General features: G+C 39.9%; 1 protein-coding gene across 1 annotated transcript; it reads right to left on the bottom strand.

Annotated features, from left to right (window-relative positions):
- Nucleotides 1-1,249: 1,249 nt before the first annotated feature.
- Nucleotides 1,250-16,970, bottom strand: OVCH2 (ovochymase 2). Its single transcript, XM_057695986.1, has 14 exons — nucleotides 16,883-16,970; nucleotides 14,352-14,461; nucleotides 12,594-12,685; nucleotides 10,955-11,127; nucleotides 10,501-10,596; nucleotides 10,112-10,263; nucleotides 9,297-9,486; nucleotides 8,133-8,156; nucleotides 6,344-6,434; nucleotides 6,093-6,217; nucleotides 5,187-5,327; nucleotides 4,683-4,813; nucleotides 1,999-2,092; nucleotides 1,250-1,437 (listed from the first exon to the last, which is right to left on the bottom strand). Exons 1-14 carry the CDS (start codon nucleotides 16,968-16,970, stop codon nucleotides 1,250-1,252), a joined length of 1,695 nt encoding a protein of 564 aa, XP_057551969.1.
- Between the last annotated feature and the right edge of the window lie 6,628 nt (nucleotides 16,971-23,598).

The raw sequence follows: 23,598 nt of genomic DNA, 5'->3' as shown, positions 1-23,598 counted from the left end.
GACTAATACACTCTGTGTGCTTCTCATGGTCACATCCTCCAAAACAGCTTACCAGAAGCATTGGATTCTTCAGGTAGTACATCCCATGTCTCCAGAAACACGGATTCATTCACTAATCTGGAGATGTTAAAATCTGGGTACAAGCATAATACAATTGCTCAGATCACACAAACAATGCCAATGTTCGGGATTTATCAGAAAATTATTATTGTTAGAATTCTGGGGCAACTCACTCAGTTGGACTCTGTAGATATTTGAACTGGGAAGTGGAGTATTTTAACTATAACCTGGCTTTGCCATAAGCAGCTATTTACTGCCCAATAAGAATGAACAACTTGAAAAGCCAATAACTGGCTTTGTAGGATTTGGACAGAGTGCTCATGGGGTGTGAGAGCTTGGAAGGAAGCTGTGTCGTCACGTGTCTAGGGACCGGGGGTTGGTGAAGATATTTCACATTTCTGAGCCTCTCTTCTGTGTCACATACACACTTGCTTGTGGCCAAGTGTACATCATCTGATTTAATCCTCACCACATTCTTAACAGTCATGTGTTATTTTCCTGTTGTAAGACTGAGGAGGATGAATCCTAGGTGACACTTAGATCACATATCTAGTAAGGACAGGCCAAGATTCAGACATACAGTTGATCTTCATTCTTTGTGGATTCTGTGTTTTTGAATTCAACTACTTGCTAACATTTACTTGTTAACTCAAAACCAATACTCATGGTGATTTCATGGTTATTCTTGGACGTATGCAGAGCAGTGAAATATTTGGGTCACCTGATCACATGTCCAAGCTGAGGTCTAGTGAGGCCACACTCTGCTGTCTAGTTTCAGCTCTTATACTATAAGCAAGTGTCCTTCCTGTGGTCTGTTAGCACTGCTTTCTGTTTTGTTTTGCTTTTTGCATTTTGGGGCTTTTTGTTGGTGATTTTGCTATTTGCCCTACACATAGTGCTAAAGTGCCATCTAGTGTTCCTAAGTACAAAGAGTCTGAGTTGTGCCTTATGGAGAAAATACATGTGATGGGTAAGTTTTGTTCAGGCACGAGTTGACTGTGAGTTCAGTGTTAATGAATCAACAATGCATATTAAACAAAGTGACTTGAAACAGAAACGCACATAAAACCAGAAGCTGATAGGAACCTAACTCCGTATTTCCCTGGGGAGCAGTGGTTCAGGATTCACAGATTCAGTGAATAATGAGTTGACTGTATCCGTACTGGGCTCGAAAGGCTGCCCTTTTTAATCACATCAGGAGGATGAGACTCGGGACCCGAGGACTTGGTGCCTTGATTTTCTTACCTGTTTCAGGAATGAAGGAGACTGTAGCCTGGAAGCCTCTGAAGGTCGTGTTTTCATCGGACCGGAAGCTGATTGACATGACCCTGGAGATGCTCACCACAGGGGCGGGGACAACAAAGCCACACAGCCGAGCTGATTCAAGCCCAGCCCAGGCATGACATGGTCAAGGGCCCAGCAAATAGATGTGGCATTGGATAGAAGAAAAAAGGTGTCCTTCAGGTAATTGTTAAGAAATAAACTTTTCCAGCGGATGTCACAATTCATTTTAAAGACAGAAAGGCACAGTGTTTCTTTGTACTATGTATTTAACCCTGTTAACATTTCACTTCTTTTTTTTTTTTCTTTTTACATTTCACTTCTGTTTATCTCCCAAACACTTCCACTGGGAATGCCACTAAGGGAACTGGTTCCAGCCACAGGGCTTATTTCAATGGCACTTTCCCCTGTGACCCCTAGTTCACTGTGGCCCTTCCACATTTTCTGATCAAATGGTTCTTTGATTCTCCCTGAAGCTCTTCCTGCCCCTGATGGAGGAGAAGGAGGAGAGATGGTGAGAGTATAGGAAGGGATGGAGATGCTGCAGGAGAATGAAGGAAAATTGAGCCACATGCTTTTTATTCCCTAAAAGGATTCCCAAGAAGGACCGCGTCCAAATGCAAACCAGGGAAGCCCAGGCTCCCAGGGAACACAAACCTATTTCTTTCCTCCTTTCTACATCCCTGTGCACGCTCACATAATCGGAAGTGCAGTCTCCACTTTCTTCTATTTCCAGGTTCTGAAACGAAAGCTGAGAAGACTCCACATTACATTCAGAGTAAACAACATGAATGCATTCCCTGGTTTTGATCAAGCAGAGGGATTTGGATTGTTCAACTTGCTCTAGAGCATGACCTTAGATGAGAAAGGTAACGGGGCATTCATGAATGGGTTGTATTTTGTAGGAAAAGATACTACACCACAGGCTCCCAAACCTTCTGAAACATCTAAGCACCCAATTAGAGACCGAGCATGAGGGTAGGAAAAATGTGCAAATATTTGAGCTCCCCAGCTCCCTTCTCGGAGGAGCAAAGGAACAGCAAAGAACAATATTTGGGCAATTTGATAGCCCTGGCTAATTGAGTTTAAAGAGAAGAGCAGTGGGAGACAGAAATGATGAGGTAGCAGCTTAGATTTTATTCACAGGTGATAGGGATTCAATGGAGCCCCAGCAGTCCGCAAAAGACACAGGGGCCTGTGTGGCTAGGACAAGAGTAGAGGCAAAGGATGATTCATGGTGAATGAGACCTGGGGAGGGGGAGACATGTCAGAAACAGGATTCATTCAAACAATTCTTAAACCCTTACTGGGATACTTTCTGGAAACAGACTCTGAAAATTGTGTCTTATGGAAAGAGTTTAAAGAAAAGGAGAAAGATTATGTAAATCTTTTTTAAACCAGAAAGTTCCATCATAAGTGATCTAGAATGCCTATAATAAATAACTTAAATAAGAAAAGTTAAAATATTTCTAAAAGTGAGATATACCTGTTCCTTTAATATCACTAATATTTAAAATTTAGAATTTAAAATGTTTGGGGGACTTCCTAGGTGGCGCAGTGGTTAAGAATCCACCTGCCAATTCAGGGGACACAGTTTCGATCCCTGCTGCAGGAAGATTCCACATGCCGTGGAGCAACTAAGCCTGTGCGCCACAGCTACTGAGCCTGCGCTTTAGAGCCCGTGAGCCACAATTATTGAGTCTGTGTGCCGCAACTTCTGAAGCCCATGCACCTAGAGCCTGTGCTCTGCAAACAAGAGAAGCCATGGCAATGAGGAGCCCATGCATCATAACGAAGGGCAGCCCCCACTTGCTGCAACTAGAGAAAGCCCATGTGCAGCAATGAAGACCCAACACAGCCAATAAATAAATAATCTATAAAAAAAAGTTTGAAGTTGGTGAACAGAACTTGCAGAGAAATAAAACTTATGAAAAATAAGACCATTTTCTCATCGATTCAAATGGTGTGCACATAGTTATGACCTGTCATACAAATTTACAAATGACCATCTCAGATGGGTCCACAGGATGATGCTGTCACTGGCTGGGTGTGAGTGCATCTTTTCACTGATGCACAGCACTCTGTGTATTTTACTACATAGATGTTTTTGAATCACTTCTAGCTCTGGCATGTTCAGATTTTCAACTAAATTTTGTCTTCTTCCTCCTTCCAGAAATCCTCTGATGCTTAAGCTTTTCTCCTCCGACACTAACATAGCTTATCTTAATCCTGCTTCTTCCTGAACTGTCTCCCTTGACTCTGTTTGGGTTTCAGAAACTTTTAGAAAGACAAGAGCTATACTTGTCTTACATCCTCTGTGTCTTCCTCTCCTGCTCATATGTAAAATCTCTGTGATCTTGTTTCTGCTCCTAACTTCTGACTTCACTTGACCTTTCAGATGCCACCACCCCCACCTCTTTTCTACTGTGCAACTGTCCATCCCAATTATTCTACCTTTTTATGGGGGAGATGAGGTGGGGACTGAATAATGGTGCTCAGTCCTCCTTCTCTTTAAACTCTAACTTTGTGTGGGAAACGCAAGCTATTGGCCATACTTTTTACTTGTTTTGTGTTCGAGTTAAAGGCTCCACTCTCTGGACTGTCATAACACTGCATCTCTTTTGGCCTCTTGAATATACAAGAACTTTGAGCTCTCATTCACCCTTACTGCTTCTGTTATTTTATAATCTACTTCCTCTCCTTCATATATTCTCTTGCTTTCAATTATCCTAAGAGAAAGGCTTCTAGATAAATGCTTAATTCCTCACCCTGACTGCAGTGTCATCGACCTGAAGGCATCTCTGCAGACGGCCCACTAGTATTAAGTGAACAAACACACAGACAAATGGCCACAAACCCTGCGAATCGAAGGCTGAATACACTCCACACCCTGACATGCAAAGCCCTCTATACTTTGATCTCAGACTCGCCTTTTATCACCTCTCCTGGTACACCTTATGCCAGTCCCTGAAACTGCTCTGCACTGCACTTTTGGTATCCATGCCCCACAAAGTGTTTTGTTAGCAGTTTAATTAATAAGGAAGAAAGACTTGTTTCTAGAAAGGACTAGACACTGATGAAACAAAGATTAAGGCAGCATTTCAACAAAAAGTAAAGCACACAGTTGCTACCTAGTGGTAAGTGTGGGTAGTTACAAGAGAGCATAGGCTGGCCTTATCCAACAAGTATGTGTCAAGGGCCTGGTGTGCCAGGTGCTAGGTTCTAGGTACACTAGGGATATAGCAATGAATACATCAGATAAAAACCTCTACCCTCATGGTATCAACATGAGTGATTCTGTGGAGATCCACAGCAAAGTGAAGGTTAACCAAGGTCAGTACCTTAACTAGGTAATGTTTGGGGGCTTGAAAAATCCAGTTGCAGCTGGCCAGGTTGCTGTAGTCTTCAGGATAATGAAGACTCTGTATGAGGCCTTCTTCGAAAAGGATAGTTAGGAAGCTGCAGCCCGAATCTGCAACACAAGGGAGCACGTCCAAACAACGGCATCACCAAGCACAGAGGGATCCTCTTTGCTCTCCCCTCTGTGTCTCCCACAAGTGATGCCTGAACTGACTCTTAAGGCAGAGCCATCGAGAAGGAGGAGTTCTGTGTACTGGTTCTCGAGAACTCATCAGGCCCTCTCAGCTCGCGTGGGTGCAACAAACACGCATTAGCAGGACTGCAGAAGGAGACCCTGCACCCCGTGTCTTGTTGGCCTTGGGCTCTTGTCTGCTATGGAGCTCGGTGGGCCTTGGGTGGGGGGCTCCCTTCCCCTCATCAAATTCCTATGGGGCATCACTTCTGCAAAAGGACCGCAGTGTGTGATAAGAGTAAAATGGTTTTACCAGGAAGGTAGTTTGGTTTAAGAGCTTTATAGGTGAGGTTAAACCCAACGGCATAATCTGTGGCATCAGAGATGAACCTCAGCCTTATAGCGTTGGAGCCAACAAGAACTGATGAAGCCAGGCTGTCTCCACAGAATTTCCCTGTAACATAAGAATAAAGAGTCTTTCTTCAGAGTCTAGAAAACAGCACCTATTAAGAGTGATGGGGAACTGAACTTTCATGATAGTGCAGCGTTGTCTAAACCAGGGTTTCTCAATCTTGGCACTACTGACATTTTGAACTGGAACATTCTTTGTGTTCAGGCTGTTCTGTACATTGTAGGATGTTTTGCAGCATCCCTGGCCTCTACCCATTGGAGTAACAGTCCCTCTAGTTATGATAACCAAAAGTGCTTCTAAGACATTGCTAAGTGTCTCCTGGGCCGGGGTGGGGGCATGCAAAGTCATCTCCAGTTTAGAGCCACAGAAATACTGCTCCATTTCTGTTTCTTATACGTATAAGCAACCTTTATCTCCTACTTGTGGTTATCTGTTGGTATCTTCCTTCTGAGCTGGATGAGGCAGGGAAAGGTCATTTGCATGCTTAGGAGAGCAGCATTCTGCCTGGGAGGCCCGAGGGGCACTGCTGTGTGTCTGCATTTTACTCGTGATGGGGTCCAGGTCTGGCCAATGAGTCTAGGAAGCCTGGTTCCATGGGGAGCAGATGAAGTAAGTGAATTGCACTGTGGCCTTACAGCCCTCACAGAGGCTCAGATTTCATTCCTTCCCACTGTCAATTCTAAGTCTCAAAATTGGAGACAGGAAATTTGGTGTTTATGGATGCCTTGGGGCCAGACAAATTGTAACCAGGCCCCATTCAGTCCTCCTAGCATCAGTGGCCATTTGACAGTGTGAAGATCCACTCACCAATACGTGTGTCTTCTAAAGAATATACTGACAGGTGATTGTGGTGACAAGACTCTGCATCGAAGTGGGAAAAACTGAGGAGCACGTGCATTCCCTCTGGTACAAACAGGGTCCAGACACACCGTCTGCAGGTAGATACGTTGAGAGCGTGTTATTTCTAGATGGAAAGCGACTGTCACAGTGCAGTGAGTGGGGCAGAGTCAAACTGGAGGTGGGAGTCAAGGGCAGGGGTGGCAGCGGGGGCTACTCACTGCGTGGTCTCATAATACAGGAAGGGGCTTTCTGGGAAGTGCAGCTCCCCCTCCGGCGCTCTGACCACACGATCCTGCTCACTGCATGAGGCTGGGAGGGAAAGTCCTGAGAATCAGGGCCAACGGTGATGGCTAGCCACAAAAGCCCTCTCCTTCCAGAACCTGTACAGACACGGGGACCTCCTGGTTCTTCTTCATACATTTCTTCCTTTTCCTGTCTTGGCTTCTATGATGCCTCATGCTTTTTTGCTTCTTGTAGATCCTGCTTAACCTTGAATTTCTATGATTTCTTCTCCTTTACTCTTATTTCTCTGATCCCATAACTCCACTCTATAGATGCAGGTACTTCCTAGGTTCTATTCTTAGTTTTCATTTCTCTCTAACGAGCCTTCTGACCCATTTCATTCACACCCTCAGTCTCAACTATCATCTCTACCTGAACTTCTGATTTTTCATCCATCTTCTAGGTATCTCCCCTGAAACTTAACACACTACAAATGGAATTCTTCTCAGTCTGCAAAACTGCTTCCACTTCTGATTTAATTAATTTATGTGCCCTTTTTTAGCCTTTCATGCTCAGAACTTTGGTGTCATCCTTCATTCCTTCCCTCCCTCACGGCTGTTAACCCTAGTGACTATCCTAGCCTAATTCATCCTGTTTCTATGCCCTCCTTTTCATTCTCTGGCCACTGCCCTAAATCAAGCTTTATCTTCTTGTCTCCTGAACTAATAATGGATAATCTCATAAGTCTACCTTGCATTATTTCCCCTCCAACTTATCCCCTATGTGCAGTTCTTATAGCACCAAAGTATAGCTCTAATCTATTTATCTAATTAGTCAACTTCCTATTACTCAATAAAGTTAAACTTTCTTGACAGGCATTAAAGGTTTCCATAATTTGGTTTCATTATCTGTTTAATCTTCTCCCTCATTAAAAACTCATCACATAGCCTACACTTCAGCTGCCTTGATTGACTTACTGGGTCTCTATTACACCCTAAATTTTCCTATCTCCATCTTTTAGTATCTATCTTCTGATAAGGATGACTCCTTGAGCTGGAATATTTTTCTTTACCTATTTCCCATTTCCACCTGGCAAAATCCTACTCATCCTTTGTTCTCTAAGGTTCAGCTTAAAAGATGTCCGTGATCTAAAACCTCCCTTGTCTCTTTCTCTGTTTTTTTTTTCCCCCAGATAGAAGCAACCACTCAATCCTCTAAGCTCTCAGGGTACTCTTTTTCCACTTTGCTCTTGGAGATAGTTCCACAGACTCACAGAACCACTGAATATTTGAGCTAAAGATGCTCTTGAGACCATCTGGTCCAAACTCTTTCCTTTTTGGATGAGGAAACTCAGGTTCAGAGGTAGGAAGGAGCCTGCCCAAAGTCACAGAGTGAATTCATTGCAGACCTGCAGTGTAACCCCAGGAGTGAGTCTCCTGTGCTTTCAGGACAAGGTGTGTAGCTTCCTGACCACATCTGCAATGCCTCACCTCCTCCCTCGTGTCTCAGATCCAAATCTAGGATTTGACAATTGTTTGCTGAATTGAACTGGAGCTCTGGATTGACAAGAAGTGAACTTGGAGGGAATGTGGGGCTCCTGCTGGGTGAGGGACTGCCTCACTGGCTGGGGATGAATGGCCGTGGGTGCTCCAAGTGATGGTTTTATACCTACTGAGTACAGAGAGATCTTGCAGAGGAAGACTTTTGATTTTAATGGAACCGATACTCAGAAATACTAGAGATTAATTTGTGCTCCTGGAAGAGAGGGCTATGAGAAAAACCCACCTCTCGAGCTCTTTCTCAGCTTCCCTGGGAAAGAAAAAGAAAGACGTGTTTCAAGGTTCGTGGTATCCTGAACAATATTTCAAGAAGTTAGCATCTCCCTGGCTCAAAACGTGCATAGGTTTTTAAGTCAATTTGCAACTAATGAAAATATAGTCTGTGGAAAGAATAGAAGGGATAAATTGACAAAGCAGCAAAGTGGCTTTTGTGTTTTAAGACTATGATTTCACTCTATTAAGTGGGCTGATTATCTTGGGGGTTACACAAAGCAAGAAAAGGTCATCTGGTCTATCCCTCTAATTTTTCACGAAAAGGGAGGCTGGAGATGGAAATAACATGCCCACAACCACAAAAGAGTTGCTGGGATAGCTACAAGTTGAACTGAGGACTCTGATACCTGCCAGTGTACCATATACTTGAACACAAACCCAAGTTCTTCCTGAACTAATTTGAATTAACCCCTTTGGGAAAGAATAGAAGTCCTATTGAGGCTGGAAGCCACCAGTTAAGAAAAGAATTAAGTTGGATCTGGAGGCAAAAATGAAGTTTCTATTAACTCATTAGTTAATCTAGTAGAAGGATGTATATAGACCCTGGCCTTTTCAGACTTATGGTACCTGGCTCTATGCCAGGCCTTCTCAACCACAGTATCACTAACATTTGGGACTAAATTATTCTTTGCTGTGGGAAGGGGGCTGTCTTGTGCATTTTAGGATGCTTAACAGCATCCATGGCCCCTACCTCCTAGATGCCAGTGGCACCCCTGTCCCCTATTGTGACAACCAAAAAATGTCTCCAGACATTGTTCCCTGGGGGGCAAAATTTCCCCTGGTCGATAACCATCATTGGTCCATGCTACAGTTTGCTGAATCTTGCTAGCACAGTTGAGAAGTAAGTGGTAAAAACATATCACTGGCCAAGACAGTTTCAATTAAAGGCAAATTTGGCAAAGTCTAGGACGGATGCATTCATGTTTCACTGAGTATTTGTACGCTGTACCACACATCATAGTTTACCCTTGTTTTAGACTCAGTAAATACCACAATCCTTATGTGAGACACTAAGAACAGAAGCAGAGCCTGTCTAATCAGTGGCCCTGACTTGCCTAGACCCTGCTGATGCTCTCTCTTTCCCTAGCTTCTTGACCTTATATTCTGGCTTGATTACCAATCTGGGTGTGTTTGTGGATCCAGGGAAGCACTTTAGTAAGATCTGTGAAGATCCCAGGCGATCCTTGATCATCTTTCTGCAGATTATTTCTCCAGCCTCGACCACAGCCCAAACCCCAGGAAGTCACACCAGCCAAAGTCCAAGTCCCTTTCTTATTCCGGCACATGAGGGAACCTCCTGAGTCTCCCTGTAGAGAGAAAAGATCTCTGTTACTATCATTGTCAGTGTCTGTGCCCCACAAAGATGCTAGACAAGGATTAATGAATTTCTTCACTTTGGACTCAGGGCCCTGGGAGAATAGGCAAGCACAATTCACATTTGATCCTCAAATACCACTGGAGCCTACCGAGTCCACCTCCTTCTTTTCCATCCTGGGCTTTCATCAGACATCAGATTGTTTCCTTATCCTGCCTCATTCTACAGACTCAGAGAAGTCTTGTCAAATCAACCTCAGGTCTTGGTCAGCAGGAGGGATGGAGGGAAAGAAAAGCTCCCATAATACAGAAACTGGAAATCTCTAAGTAAAAGAGAGCCATCTATCCTTCAGGGCTGGAGTACCCCAAGTTCACTGTTGGCATCATCTCTGTTATTTGGTCTTCTGAAAAGAGCAGAAGACGTCCTCTGAAATCACAGTCCCTGATAAAAACAGGTTGTTTAAACTGTCCCTTTATTTTGACTTGAGCTCCCTTCTTACTCCTGATCCTTCTTTCCAGAGTCCAGTCTTGCCTACAGCCTTCTTTCAGCTCCTCATCTGATGGCAAAACTGAGGGAAGCCCTGCCTGGGACCTGTCAGCCTGACCACTCCCGCCTACCTGACATGCATCTCTTCCTCCATCTGGGAAGCCTGTGCAGAGAAAGGTCTGCCCACTGATGGGTTTCTGTAGGGTCAACAGAGCTGTAATACACTCATCCTGGGTCAAAATGGGCAGGTTCACGTCCTGCAAGACTTGTGGGACGACGCCATCTAGAAAACATGGAAATGAGGACCCCAGGAAGGCACTCTTTCACCCTTTCTGTGTTGAAGGTGCCCAATTCAGGCTTGTGTCTTTTAGAAAGATTTGAATTTCTAAGTACAATGTGACATTCTCTATGTAAAAAATGTGTACACAACTGTCTTTTAAAATAGATTAAAAATTCTATTTTCGATTACCCACCAGAAGTTTCCAATATCTGATTAAGAGTAGAGCGTAGAAGTTCTTACCTTCATTCAAGCGGCCCCAGCCTGCGGTTGTACAAATAAATCCAGGCTCAAATCGTTCCCCTGGTTCTGGAAGACACATGGGCCTCACAAATTGGTCTGAAGGAAACAGCGAGGCAGGGCTTGTTTCATTCACAGAGGAGAGGACACCATAAGCCACTCACCAATTGGCATCTAGGTGGTTCCCCAAAGATCTTGTGATATTTCTGTCTGGCACCTCCAGGGGTTACTTGTCAAACAACAAAAGACCCTCTCCTGACTCCACATAATCCTGTATCTAAAGCCACGGGCAAAAAGGGTCTCAGGTAGGGGAACCTCCACCTCAAATTTCTGTCTCAAAGTCTATGATTCAGAACTCTTGGGCATAGACTACATAACTTATATAAGAAATGGGCTATGGAATAGAAGTTCTGGAGAACATGGGGTAGACAGTTCAGAGTGAGCTTCAAATGTTTACCAAAATGGAAAGCTCCAGCCATCTTCAAAAGAGCGATATCATAATCCATTGGTTTCTTGGTAGAGAAATATGGGTGGATGATGATGGTTTCAATGGTGAGCGTTTGCTCTCCTGGCTCTATATAGCTCAAGTCATATTCTCCAGCAGTAACGTTGAAAGTTGATGCAATATTTCTATGAGGAGGAAAGAGTAAAAGGGATGGATTTCATTGAACCTCTGAGTACAATTGTAATGGTTGACAAACTGACCTCTTCAAAATGACATGGATAGATAATGTAGGTGTGCAGTTGCCCAACAGAGAGAGTGATTCCAAATGTAGAGGCTCCCAATGTAAGTGGGGAACTAGTAAAAAGTGGCCTCGTGTGGAGCCAATAATATGATAAATTGAATACTTCACAATGTCATTTGTTAAATGTCTAAGGGTGTATATATGCTGTCATTCAGGGGTCAAAAGCTATATTCAGCTACCCTAGATGGCTGGCTTGGCCTCAATATCAGTGAGATCCCATGGCGGTGTTTGGTTGATTCTCATCAAGTATGCTGCTTTAATGTCAGGAATCTAATGCATAATGCATACCATGAAAGACATAATAGCACCGTAACGCTGATGTCCCAGAGAGTATGCACACTCAGGGTTTTGGGACTGATTACCACGATGAGAAGTGGGGATCTTCCCCTACTTCCTTTATGTTTGTAATTTAGAGATCTAGCACGGCATAGAAAATACCATTCCATTCCCCTTCTACGTGCAGCAAAGTTGTCTGAAAGGAACTTGATAGGGTGCATTGAGGTGGATTAAGAGTTTGCCAGCTTTGGGGATCTAGAAGAGTTGATTTTACACAAAATTGAAAAAGGCATAATTTTCTCTTGGTATATAGCCCTGGCTCTTGGCTATATATTTATGCCAAACCCATCTCTCTAGCCTAACAACCTGCCACATTGGAGTGAAATTATCAGTTGACTCTCAGGGGGGCAGGAATCATGTCTTAGTCATCTTTGTATCTTTGATACCCATTAGTATCCAGCACTAAGTAAATACCCAGCAGATGTTTGCAGACTTGAAATGAAAGAGGGCAAATAGGGGGACATAATCTTGATTGCAGCTTTATGAGTATCAAGAGCACTGGCAACAACAGAACATTTGGAGCACACAAGAAAATGGATAAAAGATGGAAATTATTAGAGTGAAGTTCACAGAGGCAGGATCAATAGGAAAGAAGTCACAGGAGCCTTCTTCAGGTTTTACTGGTCTCCCTTTGCTTTCTTTTATCCATTTATTAAGATGTATAATGAACTGGATGGGTTTTTTTTTCATTTTTTCTATGAAATTTAAGAAAACTAGGAGAAAACTTTCACAAATCAATCTTTGTGATGCTTGTTTCTTACTTGGATAGTATTCTTTATTAACTTCCTGTCAATTTTAAATAAACAAAGTATTCACTCCTTTAAGGAATGAATGTTTTCTGCAAAGTTGAATACCCTCTGACAATGTCCTTAAGCCCTATTTGTATTATGCAATCAACATGTTCTCCCCTAAAGCGTACGTCACACTGTTCCATATTTTAATAGAGTTATTGCTGCTGATTCCCAGGGAGAAGAAGGGTAATCTGACCTTTATCAATGTGCTGGGCTTCCCTACCTGTTTGCAACGCAGTGAGCAGCCGTGATCACCCACTGTGGAGAGATGATGGTCCCACCACATACATGCTTCTGCCTTCGTTTCAGAGACACCTGAATTGCAAAGGCCTTAAATAGGAGCAAGTTAATGCCCTGGGATCCCCCAAACCTGGAGACTGAGCATATTCTGAAAAAGAGATCCAGATATCTTACTCACAAATATCAGAAATCATGGACTGGGAAGTGGTAAACCAATCACACTACAGCTCGGGAAGAAGAGCAAGGCTAGAGCCAGAATATTCATACCCCTGGTCCACAAGAGAGGTAGTTAACTTGAGATGATTGGCTATAAGGTTGTAGTAAATTGGTAGTAAAAATTGTGGGTATTTATTTATATGATAATGTTGGCCCAGTCTGTTACTCTAACAATACGAATAATATCTGTGAATGAAGAGAAAGAAAAAGAAGCATAAGATACAGCACAGACTAGATGCAGAAGTTTGGGATAAAGACAAGGTGAGGGCTAAGGGAGTGTTTCAAAGTCTGTTCTAATTCCTCTAAGCCTCTTAGAGAAAAAGTCTGGATTTACAACTTTCTCATAGTCTTTAACTGTTTGACCTCTACGACTTCTTCAAGCTTATTTTTAAATCTGTCTTTACAATATATTTTCTGTCTTTGGCTTGTCCTGTTCATGATGTTTGGCTTGACTCCAACATGACTTATAGGGTACAAGTAAATACTTTTAATTCCACTGTTGATATTAGAAAAGAAGCAATTTATTAGAATTGTCTCCTTTTTGACCAAAAATTATTCAATGAGCAATTGAAAAAAATTGATACAGAGAAAAGGCTAAGAATAGAATAAAGCACAAGTAAGTGAAAGTCAATGAGTCATCCCTGACTACGATTTGAATATAGACTTCTGAATTGATTAGCCAACCAATTCACCAAGTAAGAAACTGATCAATCAGCAGTTCAAACCAAGTAATTAATTCATTAGTTAATCAGATGACAATTCAGCCATTCCATCAACCCACTGAACACAAACTCAATCAACCAATCATTACCAAATATCCACTGATCTAAAAGTTAATACGACTGAATGACTCAAGAGAAGTAAAAATAAAGAGCTATTGTTCTACTTATAAAATGAAGAGGCAAGAACATATCATGGCTCCCAGGGCAAAGAAAATTGGGAGACTTTCAAAGACAATAAATACAAATACCACAGGCTAGGGGCAGAAGCACAAAGGCATTTCTATGGTATAGGAGAACCAGGAAATTAGACTGAGACAGAATTCTTAGGACACTAACTACTAAGGAGGCAGTACTCTTGATTATTCTCTGAAGGGTCCTATGGTATAGGTACAAATCTTACATCCCAAACATAAAGTAGACCTATGGCTACAACACCTTTAACTTCCCTCATCATCTTTAACTACAACAAGATAAGTATATCTTAAAAATATCTATTGAGTCAGAAGACTATTTTTTAAATTATAAATTTAAAGTGAGATTTTTGTTTTAGGGACTGAAAGTTTGGGATGGTGTTTCCAAATTTTGGAGCAAGCCAATAGTGCTTGGAACTATTCTGAACACCCCTTTTCTAGAAGTCAACTGATGGACATCAGGAGGGTCTTGGATCTTTGCACAAACTCATGAGATCTCTGGTGCTGAACTAAGAAGAATGGAGCACACTGATGAGCAGTGTGGAATTCTGAGAGATCCAATCCTGAGACAGCTCATAATCCACCCACCAGAGAATGTTCTCTGAGACTCACCTGCCAAGGGTAGGAACCCTTTTCCACTTGCCTTCCCCCAACAATGCGACTAAAAATATTAAGGTAATTGAAAGGCCGTGACTTCACCAGACTCTGCCCACAAGTGGGAACTAGAGGGAAAAGAAGACAAAAATGTAGTGATTAGATAGCTCTTGGGACTGAGGAGTACAGGAAATTCTTCTGAGCAAGAAATACTGCAAGACATGGAGCATGTAGGAATATTACGAAATGGCTTCATGTTAATTGTGGGATTTGCTGTGATTTGCAGTACAAGGGGTTGTTCTGCCTTTTCACACAGAATGTGCATATCATGAAGAGATCTACTTTTCTGATATGAAGAGTTAGGGCCTCAGAGGTAGATCTCCACTGGGTTAGCACAAATACAGTCCCCTTTTGATACTGAGTGATCTGGCCCCTAAGAGGCTCCTCACAGCACTCTGTGCTTCTATGACATTTATCACATGCTGTTATGGTTATCTTTCAACCTACTAGACTGTGAGCTCCTCAGAAATAGGAACCTAATCTTGAAAGATCTATATCTACAGTATCTAGCGCAGTTCCTGATGCATAGAAGCTGCTCAGTTAATTGGCTGAATGGATGATACTATAGTCTGCCTTAGATTGTAACTGTGTTTGCATCTTTTCCCCTGCTTGACCCAAGAGACTAAGTCTGAGATCACGGTCAATGGTGCCTGGCACACAGTCAAATACTGGATTTAATTCTCTATAAGACTCAAGGTATGGGAGGGGGCGGGGGGTGAAGGGGAAACTGAGACGAAGCGAGAGAGTAGCACAGACATATATATACTACCAACTGTAAAATAGATGTCAGTGGGAAGTTGTTGTATAACAAAGGGAGTCCAACTCGAGGATGGAAGATGCCTTAGAGGACTAGGGCGGGGAGGGTGGGGGGGACTCGAGGGGGGGGAGTCAAGGAAGGGAGGGAATACGGGGATATGTGTATAAAAACAGATGATTGAACTTGGTGTACCCCCCAAAAAATAATAAATAAATAAAATTAAAAAAAAATTCTCTATAAGAGTGAAAAGTAGCAGATTGTTCAATGATGGTGAGTAGAGAGAAGACAGTGTCCTGATTCATACACCAGAATGGTGTTAGGATAGAAGGGTTGTTAGGTAATGGGAGAAAGAAGTCGTTCCTTTTTGTGGAAAAGATTTTATCCTTGAAAAAGTTGCATTTACTTAATTATTTTCAACATTTGTTCTGCTTTTTTTGTTTTGTTTTGTTTATTTTTGACTCCTCAGCTAAGAGATGGGCTAGATTATGATGCTTACAACTGCCTGGTAATTCAAGGACGGTCCATCTTCTGTCCCTACTGCAGGTCATTCTTTTCTACATGTTCTCTAGGAGGGCCTAGAATGCCCTGCATCATAATCATCACACTTCCTTACCTACTTGAATCCTCTAATCCCTATTCTTTAGCTTGGAGATCACCTCAACTGAGACGTCTTCCTTGATTTCCTCAAACCGTGTTGTGTCCCTCCTCTGTATTACTCTTTCCTCTCCCCTTTTATAGTTTTTGCCATGCAGTATTGTGACAGCAAATTGTTTGCATGTCTCCCTCATTGTACTATGAACTACTTGAGGGGGAAAAAAATGTATGTTTTATTCATCTCTGTATTTCCAAGGGTTAGCGCAATTCCTAGCATACAGCAGACATTTAGAAAAGTTGGAAGGATGAACAAATGACTTTTTGTAAGAACGTATCCTTGAAAGCATAGATATGTAGGTTAATATGTTAAAATATATAAGACCCTTTCAAATAACTTCTCATTTAATTCCCATTCTCTGCCTGTGAATCAAGCACTATTACCCCCACATTACAGATGGGAAAATGAAGAATCAAAGAGATGCACAGCTAATTAATGACAAAGCACAGATGTGATACTGTCTTTTGATTCTAAACCCAATGCAGGCATAACATTGAATCAAAAGCTTATTTTCTAGCTGTTTCATTTGACTGAATCATAAACACCTTAGACACAAAATTTAGTATTTCCTGAACTCATTGAAGCAAAGATAGAAAACATGATGATTCTTGAGGCTGCTACAAATCTGACTATGAAGAAGCCTGCCAAGAATTGTTCTCAGCTTATGTTACTTGAGGAAAAAAAGACCATTTATATACATATATACTACAGTAAACATGCTTCATATTTCCCAGCAATACAATTTTTTAAACTATTGCAAATGCTTCCAAATTTGCTTTCCAGAATTTGCTCCATGAAAGGAGATGGGATTGTGGAATGTGTCCAAATAAGTGAACAATCCCAGTTTTCTACAGTTCAGTGCAACTTATCCAAATTGTATTCCATAAATGCTCTATTTGGTTTCATATGATGATTGCAGGAGAGAAGTCCAAATTAATTACATGAAAACTAATTAGATCTCCAAAATATATTTGCCTCTCCTGTTTTCCCAAATGAATATGGAGTGGACCTGTGATACCCATTGCCAGCAAAGGTTATTTCTTTAGACAAAGGTAGTTACAGAGTTCATCTGGAACTTACCTTTGGGGAGAGAGAGAGTTTCAGATTTACTCTGTTCCAAATAGATCATTCCAAGTAGTAAAATGAGCTTATTCTTGCTCACATGCATTTTGAAACTCAGAGTTTTTCCCTGAAATTGTAGAGAGACTAAAGAGAACCAAAATAGAAAGCCTTGTGAGAACAGCAATATACCAACTTAAAAGAAAGTTATTCATTAACCAAGCCATGAGGCATTCAACCATGTCCATATGATGTTTCTGAATGTGGTTTCTTGCAAAGATCTTTGCAAGATGTGGGGAGTCAACCACAGAAGCATAGTCTCGATCAAGCAATCGTACATGTCCCATTACACCCACATCAATTCGTTGCTTCCCCCAGAGTCAATCTGGCTAGCCAAGTGGTTGGTGCCTAAGGCTTCCATTTGCAAACATTAGTTGCTTCTTGTTACAGGTTACCACTTTCTACAAGAGGACTCAATATCAAAGTTGTCCTTGTTTGCAAGGATAAACTTTCCTACATGCTTGCAAATACCCCATCAGTATATGCTAAGATATTTGTCTTTCTATTGTTTTCCAAATGTAAATGGATGGTTATACCCATGTCAATGATAATCTGGCAGCACACTCAAGAAGTCAGTTTAGGATACTGTCCATTGAGCCATTTGTGAATCTACATTTTTCACCATTTTTTGTATTTACAGAAGGCAAAAACTAAATAGCCTTCGCTTCTATACCAGGTAGATGATGTGGTGCGGGGAGGAGCCTCTGATTATATTCAAGTCTTGCTTTTCCTCGGCTGAGTTTTGGGGATGTGGTTAGTGTGTAAGAAATACTTGTGGATTGACTGCTGCCATGTATGAGCACATCGGAATATTAAATTTTTTCTTCTGTCAACTTTGACCAATTACCTGCCCCAAACAGCAAATGTAACACCAAAAGTCTCCTTCTTGTGGCAACTTTTGCCCTTCTACAAAATAAATGTACAAAAAAACACATACATCTAATATGCATGCAAAACAAAGAAGTTTTAAAACCTAAAATTTGTGAGAACTGCAAATTTAGGGAACAATCAAGACTTCAGCCTTATGAAAAGAAGGACACTCAAACACCAACTGAGGATTTATCCACAAATACTTAGTAAGAAAATAATGTCTTCGAAGTGCTGAACAAAAATAACTATCAGCTTAGAATTGTATGCCCAACTAAAGGATCATTTAAGAATAAGAATGAAATAAAGATATTTTCAGGGAAAAAACACTTGAAAGGATTTAATATCAGCAAACTGTTGCTAAGAGAGTTACTAAATGAAGATAGTACATCAGAAGAAAGAAATGAAGTCCAGAAGGAAGGAGAGGGATTTAAGAGGCAATGATGAACAAAGGAAAAAATGGTAAAATATATGTAAATCTAACCAAGTATAAAGTAACAATAGTAATGACTACTTCGAGATTATAAGGCAAAGTTTTCTAGTTGTCTATCCAATGTATATTCTCCCTTTTTTTTCTTGGAAACAGAACCCTGATTTTGTTGGGTGCTTCAAAGTGCCCAATTTAAAACCAAAACAAAACACATTTTCCAGCTTCCCTTGCACATGAAGAGGCCTTGTTACTCAGTTCTGGTTGTTGATTTAGGGTTCATGGAATACTCTATAAAAAGGTTAGATGGACTCAGCTGACATAAACCTTTTGGCTCTGGCCCTTTCCCCTTCCTCCTTCCTGAAAAATGGACAAAATGGTTAAAGCTGGAGCAACCGTTCTGTGTCCCCAAAGCAAGAAGCACGAGGTAAGAATGGCTGAGTGGAAAGATAGAAACCTAGGTACCTAATACATTGTGAAGCTGCTGTATCAAATTTCTCATTACATGTACAAAATATAACCAGCACTATAAGCCACAGTTGTTAATTTTTAGTTTGCCTAATTATCAGTGACATCAAATGTTTCAAATGTATTTAACAGTAATTAGTATTTATTTTTCCATGTGTTGCTGTTTTGTATCCTTTGCTAATATTTCTACTTGGTTGGTGATCCTTTTACCTTTTTTTGATAGAAAACTTAAAATCTCTATAAAAGTAGAGAGAATAGTATAATGAACCTCTATGTACCTGTCACTCTGCTTCAACAACAATCCACATTTGGCCCATTTTATTTCTTTTACAACTTTCTCACAACTCTATAATCTTATATATATTTTTGAAGTATAGTTAACTTACAATATTATATTAGTTTCAGACATACAATGTAGCTATTCAAAGTTATTATAGATTATACTCCATTTACAGTTATTATAAAATATTGGCTATATTCCTCATGCTGTACAATATATCTTCTAGCTTATTTTATACATAGTAGTTTGTATCCTTTAATCCCCTCTTATCCTGCCCGTACTCTTTTCACTCTCCCCACTCGTAACCACTAGTTTATTCTCCATATCTGTGAGTCTGTTTCTGTTTTGTTATATTAATTCATTTGTCTTATTTTCAGGTTCCACATACAGGTGATAACACACACTATTTGTCTTTCTCTGACTTATTTCACTAAAAATAGTACTCTCCAAGTCCATTCATGATGTTGCAAATGGCAAAATTTCATTCTTTTTATGTCTGAGTAGTATTCCATTGTATATATATACCACATCTTCTTTGTCCATTCATCTACTGATGGACACTTAGTTTTCATATCTTGGCTATTGTAAATAATGCTGCTGTGAACATTGGGGTTTGTGTATCTTTTTGAATTAGTGTTTTTGTGTTCTTGGGATATATACCCAGGAGTGGAATTGCTGGATCACAGGGTAGTTTTATTTTCAGTTTTTAAAGAAACCTCCAAACTGTTTTCCATTGTGGCTGCACCAATTTACATTCCCACCAACAGTGTGCAGAGGTTTCCTCTTCTCCACATCCTTGCCAACATTTGTCATTTGTAGTCTTTTTGACTATATCCATTCTGACAGATGTGAGGTGATATCTCATGGTTTTGACTTGCATTTCTCTGATGAGTAGCAATTTTGAGCATTTTTTCATGTGTCTATAGGCAACCTCTAGATATTCTTTGGAAAATTGTCTATTCAGGTCTTCTGCCCATTTTTAGTCAGGTTGCTTGTTTTTTTGATGTTGAGTTGTATTAACTGTTTACATATTTAAGATATTAACCCCTCATTGGTCATATCATTTGCACATATTTTCTCCCATCCAGTAGGTTGTCTTTTCATTTTGTCGATGGTTTCCTTTTGTGTGTAAAAGCTTTTCAGTTTACTTAGGTCCCCTTTGTTTATTTTTGCTTTTGTTTCCTTTGCCTTAGGAGACAGATCCAAAAAATATTGCTACAATATATGTCAAAGAGTGTTTTACCTATGTTTTCTTCTAGTAGTTTTATGGTTTTCAGTCTTACATTTAGGTCTTTAGTCCATTTGAGTTTATTTTTGTATATAGTGTGAGAAAATATTCGAATTCCATTCTTTTGTACACAGCTGTCCAGTTTTTCCAGAATCATTTATTGAAGAGACTGTCTCTTCCTGTTGTACAGTCTTGCCTCCTTCATTGTAGATTAATTGACCATAGTGAATGGGTTTATTTCTGGGCTCTCTATTCTGTTCCATTGATCTATGTGTGTCTGTTTTGGTGCCAGTATCATACTGTTTTGATGACTGTAGCTTTTCAGTACAGTTTGAAATCAAGGAGCATTGATACCTCCAGCTTTGTTGTTCTTTCTCAACATTGTTTTGGCTATTTGGGATTTTTGTGTTTCCATACAAATTTTAGAATTATTTTTTCTAAATAGTTCTATGAAAAGTGCCACTGGCATTTTTATAGGGATTGCATTCAATTTGTATGTTGCCTTGGGTAGTATGATCATTTTAACAATAGTAATTCTTCCAATCCATGAACAATCCATCTTCCATCTATGTGGTCTTCAGCTTCTTTGTCAGTGTATTATAGTTTTAAGAGTACAGGTCTTTTAACTCCTTAGTTAGATTTATTCCTAGTTATTTTATTCTTTTTGATGCAATGGTAATGGGAATGTTCTCTTAATATCTCTAATAGTTCATTGTTAGCATATAGAAATGCAACAGATTTCTTTATATTAATTTCATATCCTGCAACTTTACCTAATTCATTGATGAGATCTAGTAGTATTTTGGTTGTGTCTTTAGCATTTTCTACAATCTTATTTTGAAACAAATCCCAGTTATTATTTTATTTCATCTATAAACAATTCAGTATACATCTCTTACATATAAGAACTCATTAAAAACATAACCACAATAGCATTAGTAAACCAAAAAATGATAATTCTTTAATATCGAATATTTGGTGTTTGAGTTTTCCCAATTGTCTTACATTTTTTTTACAATTGCATTGAGTTAAAATATAAAGAAAGTCTACCATTTAATTTAGTTATTGTTTCTCATTTTTAAGCTATAGCTTCCTTCTCTCTTGTTTGTGCAATTATTTTTGTTGAAGAAATCTGTTTAGTCTTCTAGAATTTTCTACATTATGTGTTTTGCTGATTGCATAGCTATTGCCTTTAATGTGTTCCTATGACCTCTGTGTGACCTGTGAACTGATAGGTACATCTAGATAGAGTCTTAATCAGACTGAGGTTATATTTTTGGCAAGAAATTTTCCAGTAGGGTTGTATACTTCCTATTGCATCATATCATGAGGCACATAATATCTGATTGTCCTTTCTAAGAGTTTAAAATTAGTAAGTAGGTTCAGATTAATTCAATATGAAGTTCCTCATATTTTTTTCATTTAATGATTTTAAACAGCCCTTGAAAATCATTGCCCAGATCCATTGTTTCATTAGTGGTTATAAAATGATGATATTCTAATTTTATCATTCCTTCTGTGTTTATCAACTAGACCTATTTTATAAAGATTCTCCTTTCATCAATTATTTAAGTACCTCACAGTATATTTGATATAGGAAAGTTAAGACAAATGCTTTTCCTTTATGAATCATTTTGAAGAATGAGTTCATTTTCCAGCATCCTCCAAAGATGATCAACTAATATTTCCAGCATTATTGTGAAGTAATGTAACATATCACAATCTAAACAATCCCTATAGAATACCATTCCACTAGATATTCAAGAAAATCCCAATCTGTTTTTATCCATATTTTCAAATGTGGATTATATGACTCAAATAGACTTCCATGGACTTTCCCAAGGCTACACAACTAGGAAAGGCCAGAGGGCTGATTTCAATTCATGTTTTTTTTAAATTCCTGATTCTCATATTCTTTCTATCACACTATTATGTCAACTAAGTCCTTTTAAGTTTTCCTGTGTGCCTTTTCTGTTTTTCTCTAGCAGATCAGGAGGATTTGCTCTTCTTTCTTTCTATTTTCCTTTCTCCCTTCCTCCCTTCCTTCTTTCCTTCCTCCCTCCCTCCCTTCCTTCCTCTTTCTCTCCCTCCCTCTCCCTCCTTTCTTTATTTCTCTTTCTTTCTCTTTCTTTTTTGGCTTTCATTAATCACTAGTCTCCAAATTCACACAAAAGAAAGATGCATTTACACAATTTCTTTCCTCAATCAGACTTCTATGGAAAAAATACAACCTCCTTTCTCATTTTATATTTGTGAGAGATTTTTTATTATTCTGAACTACTCTTTCTCTGGCTTTCTCACTAACCCACATCTTCCTTGATCCTCTTCCTCTACTGTACCACCAAAGTTTGGTGTTCATAAACACTAGTATCTAGGAGAAAGCCTTCAGAGTTTGAAGCATAACACATAAAGTTTTCATCTCAAATTTTGGAACTAGTTATATCTCTTCCACTTGTGAACACAACCCATGTTCAACTTCCTTTCCTCTACCTTCTTCATCCCAGTGTATAAAATTTTTTTGCCTTTGCAAAGCCTTGTCTCAGGCAAATCCATATGCCATTTCCCCTTTTCTTCTCTTATCCTTGACTTGCTTACTTTTGCCCAAGTTTGTTTGCTATCCATTCCCTGTGTCTGTTACTTCTGGGAACACTCTTCCCACTCTTCCTTTCCCCAATATCCCTGAAATTCCTGGGCATAACTAAACCTCTTCTCTTCCCTGGAATCCTCCCATTCATATTCTAAGACTCATAACGTGAGGAAAGGAGAAGTACTTCCTCCTTTTTACAGTTTCCCTCTGTTACCCTTCTCATTTCCAAATCATCTCCTTTTTATATTGGATGTTTTAAAACAATATTCTCATTGTTTTCAACTGCTTTCATGGTATTCTCTGTTTGCCCTCATTTATTTTACAATTCACCTCACAATCTCCACCTTTCACTTGCCTTCAGTGTCAAGTGTGTTTTCTCCCATCCAACAGGGAATAAACAAAGCATCTATAAAGACAGAGTCAGTGACTTCTACCTACGGATTGGATTAAAGTGACAGTCTGAAAACATACTGTAACTTCTTGTTCCTGATCCAAATTCATGATAAGAAATGTATATTAAATAAATGAACTAATAGCAGTTCTGGAAAACCAGAAAGTGAAGGATATTTAAGGGGCCCAAATTATTAGTATTCCTAGAAAGATAAAAACCAGATGAAATCCAATTAAAGGAAAGATGCCTGTTAGGAGAAAACTGCTGAAAAAGTTCTAGAGTAATAGAACTTTGGAGGCACTAGCAAAGGTGAGAAGAAATCTCCTGGACAATAAACTGGGTCATTTTTTGAGGGATTCCAATAAAAAAATTAGGCATTTTAATCTGTTCCACTCTAACTTACTTCAAGAAGGAATCTGTTTCAGTGTT

The sequence above is a fragment of the Hippopotamus amphibius genome, chromosome 9 (genome assembly GCF_030028045.1).
Source record: "Hippopotamus amphibius kiboko isolate mHipAmp2 chromosome 9, mHipAmp2.hap2, whole genome shotgun sequence".
Lineage (NCBI taxonomy): Eukaryota > Metazoa > Chordata > Mammalia > Artiodactyla > Hippopotamidae > Hippopotamus > Hippopotamus amphibius.
This window is presented reverse-complemented; position numbering and strand designations above follow the sequence as displayed.

What these genes read in the sequence shown, in the direction of transcription:
- OVCH2 (XM_057695986.1), bottom strand. Translation starts at nt 16,970, where the DNA reads ATGCATGTGAGCAAGAATAAGCTCATTTTACTACTTGGAATGATCTAT. An exon ending in GGCTGGAGCTTTCCATTTTG is followed by an intron (nt 10,597 to 10,954) that starts GTAAACATTTGA and finishes TGTTTCCTTCAG; the next exon opens with ACCAATTTGTGAGGCCCATG. An exon ending in CCACAAACACACCCAGATTG is followed by an intron (nt 8,157 to 9,296) that starts GTAATCAAGCCA and finishes TTTCTTTCCCAG; the next exon opens with GGAAGCTGAGAAAGAGCTCG.